This window comes from Saimiri boliviensis, chromosome 8 (genome assembly GCF_048565385.1).
Source record: "Saimiri boliviensis isolate mSaiBol1 chromosome 8, mSaiBol1.pri, whole genome shotgun sequence".
Lineage (NCBI taxonomy): Eukaryota > Metazoa > Chordata > Mammalia > Primates > Cebidae > Saimiri > Saimiri boliviensis.
Window position 1 is genome coordinate 86436003 of NC_133456.1, and position 7971 is coordinate 86443973.

Below are 7971 nucleotides of genomic sequence, written 5' to 3' on the forward strand. Positions count from 1 at the left end.
CATCAACAGAGGTAGGGTCTGAGAGAGAGGTGACTAAGAGAGAAGTTTCTACCATCCCAGCCCACTGCCAGCCCCTGCAGCCCATTTTCTCTCCTCACCCAGTTCCTTGTTGGTCTGGGGGCTTGGGCCCTTTGCCTGGGATGTGGTAGGGTGCCAGCTGTAGTCACGTTGGGCAATCTGCCACATGTGGACATCCACAGGCACAGCCTGGGGCTTGTCTAGGGCCATCAGGCAGATGCAGTCAGCCACCTTTGACAGACACAGAATGAGTCCTTGAGGAAGGAGGGCAGCATCCGACCAGCATCTTGCTTACAGCCCCAAAGCCAGCTGCTTTCTCGTTCACTCTGGGGTTACTGTTGTTCTATATTCTCAATCAATAAATACTATCTATAAATACACTTTGTTTTTAGAGATGGAGTCTTGCTTTGTTGCCCAGGATGGAGTGCACTGGTGCAGTCTTGGCTCACTGCAACCTCCACCTCCCAGGTTCAAGCAATTCTCCTGCCTCAGCCTCCCACCACATGTGGCTAATTTTTGTATTTTTAGTAGAGACAGGGTTTCACCATGTTGGCCAACCTGGTCTCAAACTCCTGACCTCAAGTGATCCACCTACCTCGCCCTCCCAAAATGCTGGGGTTACAGGTGTGAGCCGCCATGCCCAGCCTATGAATACACTGAAATAGCTGTTAAAAAAAAAGCTGGTACTGGGTGAACACCTATGTGGGCCAGGTTCTTATCATAACCTGGGAAGACGGTATTACCACACCCATTTTACAGACAAGAAAACTGAGGCTCTGAAAGGTGAAGTGACCTGGCCAAAGTCACATGGCTGAGAATAGGCAGAACCAAGATTTCTTTTTTTTTTTTTTTTTTGAGACGGAGTTTTGCTCTTGTTACCCAGGCTGGAGTGCAATGGCGCGATCTCGGCTCACTGCAACCTCCGCCTCCTGGGTTCAGGCGATTCTCCTGCCTCAGCCTCCTGAGTAGCTGGGATTACAGGCACACGCCACCATGCCCAGCTAATTTTTGTATTTTCAGTAGAGACGGGGTTTCACCATGTTGACCAGGATGGTCTCGATCTCTTGACCTCGTGATCCACCCGCCTCGGCCTCCCAAAGTGCTGGGATTACAGGCTTGAGCCACCGCGCCCGGCGGCAGAACCAAGATTTAATGTTAGGCTATAGTCCAGAGCCCAACAAAAAAATTCTTTAAGCAAAAATTAATTTCTTAAACTACAGAGAAGCGTAAAGTGAAAAAAAAAAAAAAAAAAAAGTTTGGTGTGGTGGCTCATGCCTGTAATCCCAGAACTTTGGGAGGCCAAGGCAGGCGGATCATGAGGTCAGGAGATGAAGACCATCCTGGCCAATATGGTGAAACCCCATCTCTACTAAAAATATAAAAATTAGCTGGATATGGTGGCATGTGCCTGTAATCCCAGCTACTTGGGAGGCTGAGGCAGAAGAATTGTTTGAACTTGGGAGGTTGCAGTGAGCCGAATCTAGCCTGGCAACAAAGCAAGACTCCGTCTCAAAAAATAGACAAATGTCTAATTTCCAATCATTTTATTGCCAGTTAATCCTATTGACATCAAACAAAAGTTTTGTCAGTACATGTAATTTTATGAAAGGAACAAAATGTGGCCAGGAGCAGTGGCTCATGCCTGTAATTCCAGCACTTTGGGAGGCCAAAGCAGGAACACTACTTGAGGGCAAGAGTTTAAGACCAGCCTAGGCAACATTGTAAGAGCCTGTTTCTGTAAAAAAAAAAAGAAAAAAAAAACCCTGAAAAGGAGAAATATCTTCCCATTTGTCTCCCCAAAGGAAATTACTATTTAGTTTAGCTTCCTGCAATTTCCTTCTGGAAATTTCTGCATATATATAGAGCCATATATGTGTTACATCTGAAGAAATGGTCTTTCTAGAAATTCATTCAAAGGGCTATATCCTTTCCACTCTTTCTGCACTCTGCTTTTTTCTCTCATAAAACATCTACTGGCCGGGCATGGTGGCTCACGCCTGTAATCCTAGCACTTTGGGAGGCTGAGGTAGGCAGATCACCTGAGGTCAGGAGTTTGAGACCAGCCTAACATGGAGAAACCCCGTCTTTACTAAAAATACAAAATTAGCCAGGTGTGGTGGCACATGCCTCTAATCCCAGCTACTTTGGAGGCTGAGACAGCAGAATCACTTGAACCAGGAGGTGGTGGTTGCAGTGAGCCAAGATTGCATCATTGCACTCCAGCCTGGGCAACAAGAGTGAAACTCGGTCTCAAAAAAAAAAACAAAACGAAAAAAACAAACAAAAAACCCCACATCTACTTATATCCTTTCTCCTTCCTGCTCTACCTCGGAAAGCCGAGCCTGCACCCAGCTCCCAGGCTTGGCTCATTTCCTGCTCTCTTCTCAATGTCAGTGGAGAGGGCAGCTCCTACCCCGAGGCCTCACCTTGGTGCCCACTCCGGGCAGGGTGCAGAGGGCCTTGTGGGCCTCCTCATAGGAGGCCTCTCGTAGCTGCTGCAGCCAGGCTAGCCCACCCTGTTCTTCCAGGATGGCTCGGGCACTGGCACTCACGTAGCGGGCACGGTAGCCCAGGCCCAGCTTCCTGAGGTGAGCCTCCACATCTGGCCCTGTGAGGAGTGAGGAGAGCAGGCATCAGACATCTTCAAGTTCTTCCTGTCCTTGGGCTAGTATGTGAGCCCTCCACCTCACAGGAGTGCTTTTCCCAGGTACTCCTCCTACCTCCCCACGCTCTATGGGATAGTGGACACTTTTATGTGCAAGGGAAAATAAGGCATGGGTTCTGTCCCTCTACAAATGTTTTCTGAGCACCTACTATGAATTGGCCACTGGTCTAGTCCAGGTCTAGTCCAGGGACTAGGAGCCCAGGTCTAGTCCAGGGTCTGAGGACTTGCTGCCCTGGAGGAGATCCTCAACTGAGTTCCTTAACCTTTCCAAAAAAGTGTTCACACTCGTGATCTAAAAAAATAACCACAATCTAGCAACAGCTTCTATGATCAAGTGCTGGGCATCAAGCACTGGCAACATGCTTCAGATACATTATCATGCTTACGTTTTCCAAGAACCCCATGGACAGTACTGCTGTTTTCCCATTTTACAGGTGGAAAAAATGAGGGCTTACAAGAGGTTAACTTACTTAAGAAAGGACAAGGTGGAGATAAGATCTTGCACTCAGGTCTGGGACACCAACATCTGTGCTTTTTCTTTTTTCTTTTCTTTTCTTTTTTTTTTTTTTTTTTTTGAGACAGGGTCTCCTTCTGTCACCCAGGCTGGAATGCAGTGGCATGATCTCAGTTCACTGCAGTCTTGACCTCCTAGGTTCAGGCGATCCTCCCACCTCAGCCTCCTGAGTAGCTCCTACAGGCTTGTACCACCATGCCTGCCTAATTTTATTTATTTTTTATAGAGAAGAGGTCTCACTATGTTGCCCAGGCTGGTCTCAAACTCCTGGGCTCAAGCCATCCTCCTGCCTTGGCCTCTCAAAGTGCTGAAACTACAGGCATGAGCTACCACACCTGGCTAATGCCAGTGCTCTTAACCCATTACACTACACTACCTCATGATTGCTTTATTCATCCCCCAAACCCTTCTAGATAGAAACTGTTATTCCCATTCTATGAACAAGCTCAGAGAAGCCTGGAGAGGTAAATGATTTTCTTGAGGTCTTATGACTAAGCCAGGAGCTGAGACTCAAGAATAGGTTTCTAGGCCGGGCGCGGTGGCTCAAGCCTGTAATCCCAGCAATTTGGGAGGCCGAGGCGGGTGGATCACAAGGTCAAGAGATCGAGACCATCTTGGTCAACATGGTGAAACCCCGTCTCTACTAAAAATACAAAAAAAAAAAATAGCTGGGCATGGTGGTGCGTGCCTGTAATCCCAGCTACTCAGGAGGCTGAGGCAGGAGAATTGCCTGAACCCAGGAGGCGGAGGTTGCGGTGAGCCGAGATCGCGCCATTGCACTCCAGCCTGGGTAACAAGAGTGAAACTCCGTCTCAAAAAAAAAAAAAAAAAAAGAATAGGTTTCTTTTTGTTTGTTTGAAATGGAGTCTGGCTCTGTCACCCAGGCTGAAGTGCAGCAGCATGATCTTGGTTCACTGCAGCCTCCTGCTCCCAGGTTCAAGTAATTCTCCTGCCTCACCCTCCTGAGTAGCTGGGATTACAGGTACCTTCCACCACATCCAGCTAATTTTTGTATTTTTAGTAGAGATGGGGTTTTACCATGTTGGCCAGGCTGGTCTTGAACTCCTGACCTTAGATTATCTGCCTGCCTCAACCTGCAAAAATAAAGGGATTACAGGCATGAGCTACCACGCCTGGCCAGGAATGGGTTTCTAAGCACCAAAAACTCTCCTTCTTTGAGGCATGCTGTCTCTTTGTCATGCAGTTCCCAAATACTTGTCCTAGTTTGGTTCTCACATCTGCCAACTGAAACACTTGTCTCCATAAAATATTTGTCTTACAGGGCTGCTGTGAAGAACACAGGTGTTCTTGGATGCAAAACTGTCCTGTTCACTACAATGATACCAACTTGAATTATACATTTACTTCCTGTGTGCCAAATACTGTGTTAGGTTCGGTATGTATATTCCTCATGACAACTCCAGTAATAGCATAGGTAGGTGCCATTATTATTCCATTTCACAGATGAAGAAACTTTAGTACAAAGATACTAAATAATGTGCCCAAGTGAGAGTTGGGGTTCAGAACAAGGCATGGGCCTGTCCCCAGAATGCATGCTTTTAAGCCCAAACTACTGTACATTCTACACAGATGTATTTCTGATGAGGCATTGAACCCATTGGGCAAAAAGCAGAGACCAGCCGGGCGCGGTGGCTCAAGCCTGTAATCCCAGCACTTTGGGAGGCCGAGGCGGGTGGATCACGAGGTCGAGAGATCGAGACCATCCTGGTCAACATGGTGAAACCCCGTCTCTATTAAAAGTGCAAAAAATTAGCTGGGCATGGTGGCACGTGCCTGTAATCCCAGCTACTCAGGAGGCTAAGGCAGGAGAATTGCCTGAGCCCAGGAGGCGGAGGTTGCGGTGAGCCGAGATCGCGCCATTGCACTCCAGCCTGGGTCACAAGGGCGAAACTCCGTCTCAAAAAAAAAAAAAAAAAAAAAAGCAGAGACCAGTGAGGTGCTGACATTTTAGGCATGCATAGGGAAGATGAGTAACTGGGGCTGATCAGACCAGGCAGGGCAGTTCTGGATGGGGGAAATGTTTGGGAAATGTTTACCATCTCAGGAAGCCTTGAGATGGTAACCAGGGGAGAAATGAACAGATCCTGAAAGCTGATAGAGGGTCTAGGGACAGGGGACCTACCTACTTACCAGCCAGGGCCTGCAGGCTGGGGAAGCCATAGTAGGTGACATCATCAAGCTGGATGAGCCGAGGTCCAAAGGCCTGGCACAACCGCTCCACCATACCAGTGATGCGGGCGATATTGTTGTTGGAGGAACAGATAAAAGAGAAAAGGCACTCGATGGGGTCTTGTCGCAGCAGTCGCACACCTGGAGACCAGAAATGCAGGGGGTAAGAGAGATACCTGCTGTTGGGCATGGCCTCTTCCCACCCAAAGGCAAGATCCTAGGTACCAAAGCTCCAGGGGGATCCCAGGAGAATGATGGTCAGCACTGTTATAGAAAGTAACACCAGACCTCTCATTCCTCACAGCATCTTGTGAGGGCTGAGTTCCCATCCCATTCCACAGATAAAGAGGCCACAATGTAAGCTCCATGAGAACCGGCATTTGGGTCCGTTTTGTTCATGGGTGTATCCCCAGTCACACAGCAGATGCCTTGTATATATTTACAGCATGAATGAAGTCACTTGCCCTAGGTCTCACAAAAAGGAATGGGCTCAAAATCCTTGTCACTTCCCTGTGGTGATTAGCAGGATAATAATAATGGTAATACTAATTACCATGGGCCTGGCATTATTCTGAGCACTTCTATGTATTAGCTCCTTAAATCCTCATAAAAGCCTATGAAGTAGATAAAATCCCTACTTTACAGGTGGTAAAACTGAGTCATAGAGAAGTAACTTATGTCCAAGAACCCTAGCCTCAGCCCAGGTCCTGTACTTACCTTGGAATTTCTGAGCCACCTCTTGGAAGTGGGAGTCCACAGAACCCCAGTGGTGATACAGTTGAGTCAGGGTGACATCTAGCTGAAAGTACTTGCACACGGCCTCCAGCTCATCTGGTGTGGGCCTGCCAGCCCGGCTCTTGTCTCCTCGGTACACGGTGCAGTGGAGCTGCTCCTCAGTCTGAGTTAGTGTCCATACTTGATCCGCTAGTACACCACTCCAGTGTGCAGGGCTTTGCTCCCTCCACCTGAGCCCCAGGCACACAACAGCCCTGGCACTCAATTTCCTTTCTTGCACCCTTTGGGGTCCCTCCCATCCTACAATCGCTCCGGGTACAAAACTGATGTACTAATTGCAAAGTAAAAATGCTATCTTCCAGCCTGGGCAACATGGCGAAACCTCACCTCTACAAAAAATACAAAAATTTAGCCGGGCATGACTCACACCTGCAGTCCCAGCTACTGGGGAGGCTGAGCCCGGGGGGTCGAGGCTGCAATGAGCCTCTCTGCACTCCAGCTTGGGCGACAGAGTGAGATCCTGTCTCAAAAAAAGAAAAAGAAGTGCCATTATCTTCTACATCGGTTATACCGCTTGATCCTTACAATATCACTGCACAGACATATTAAAGGTAACAGGCTAGCCACGCTTGCTTGTTTCCTCTTTTACCCCGGGGTTTCTTCCATCACCCCCCAAATTCCTTTGTACCCCATGCCGGGTAGAGCTGAGGCGGCAGGAGCCAGTCCCAGACCTCCCAGGTGAAGTTACTCACCGGAAGGACTGTCCAGAAGGCAGAACCAGGTCCAGGCGCAGCTCAGAGCGAGGGCAGGGGATGGAGGCCCACAGAGCAGGGGCGGAGGCTAGAGTACGATGCCCAAAGCGCCCGGGCAGAATCCCGCGAGCCGGCATTTCCACAGCAGGCCCCGCCCCCTAATGGCCCCGCCCCCTCAGAACCGACCTAGTCCCCGCCCAAAATCCCGCCCAGACAAGGACCACGCCCCTTAAGGCCTCACCCACAGGTTCCTGTTTAACAACCTTCCCTATTTCACTGATTCCTCCACCTCCGGCAGGCTCCGCCCTTTGCGAGTTACGGAAGCCCCGCTTCGTGACCCAATCCTCCGGCTTTCCTGAGGCGCAGGTCCCGCCCCCTCCTTCTGACGCATCGTCTCCCGCCCCACGGACTCTGGACGCTCAGAGATGTGTTCTGGGTTCTCCAGTGGCCGCCTCGCCACCACCGGAAGTAGGGCTCAAGCACCGCTTATTTGACCTAGAGGTAGCCAATCCTAGGAGGAGGTGGGAGACGCCAATGAGAAATCGGAATGGGCGGGCCGTTCCGAAGCGCCCGCGCGGTTGGCGCGGACTGGGCTGCCTGCCCGCTATTGGCCTTTCACCCTCCAGGATTGTCTCCACTCGGGGTGCTAACGAGTTCCACCCAGGGCCCCGCGGTTGCTCAGGGCTGTCCGTCCTCAGAGCCACGTCCTTCCCTAGCCCATCCTCAGTGAGCCGTTCTCCCCCGAGCCTCTCCAGTCTCCGGCGTTCGCCCTCCTCGGGCCGCCTCCCTCAAACCCTGTCTTCACGAAGAACCGGAGCGAACACAACTCCGGCCCCACAGCCCTTGGGAGGTATCTCCGGAGTATTCTTCAGTGCCCGCCCGCTAAGTTCATCCCCTTCAAGCCCTTTAGGCGTTCTGTGAGACCTCAGGACTTCAGAGGCGTCCCTCGGATTGTCCCGCCTGCCGCCACAGCTGCTGCCTGCCTTCCTGGGCATCCCATACCCCATCTGCTCATGCCCTCCTGGGAATGGGGCCTGTGACGAGGGCTTGTCTGGGCTTGGGCCCAGAAGCCCATCAGGTTGAGTCCAAGTCCCAGT

General features: G+C 50.4%; 1 protein-coding gene across 5 annotated transcripts in view; it reads right to left on the bottom strand.

Annotated features, from left to right (window-relative positions):
* OGG1 (8-oxoguanine DNA glycosylase) overlaps nt 1–7338 on the bottom strand; it is a 37239-nt gene extending 29901 nt beyond the window's left edge. For 3 of the 5 annotated variants that reach the window (XM_074404816.1, XM_003927093.4, XM_010337818.3), the window contains exons 1-5: nt 6875–7338; nt 6105–6352; nt 5349–5528; nt 2445–2626; nt 99–249 (exon numbers count right to left, since the gene is read on the bottom strand). In XM_074404816.1, the coding sequence (XP_074260917.1) occupies nt 99–249; nt 2445–2626; nt 5349–5528; nt 6105–6352; nt 6875–7011 (898 nt within the window). In that variant the 5' untranslated portion in view covers nt 7012–7338. Of the gene's footprint in view, nt 1–98; nt 250–2444; nt 2627–5340; nt 5529–6104; nt 6353–6874 lie in introns of those variants that run through there. The other 2 variants (XM_039478807.2, XM_010337820.3) reach the window with 2 other exon arrangements.
* Between the last annotated feature and the right edge of the window lie 633 nt (nt 7339–7971).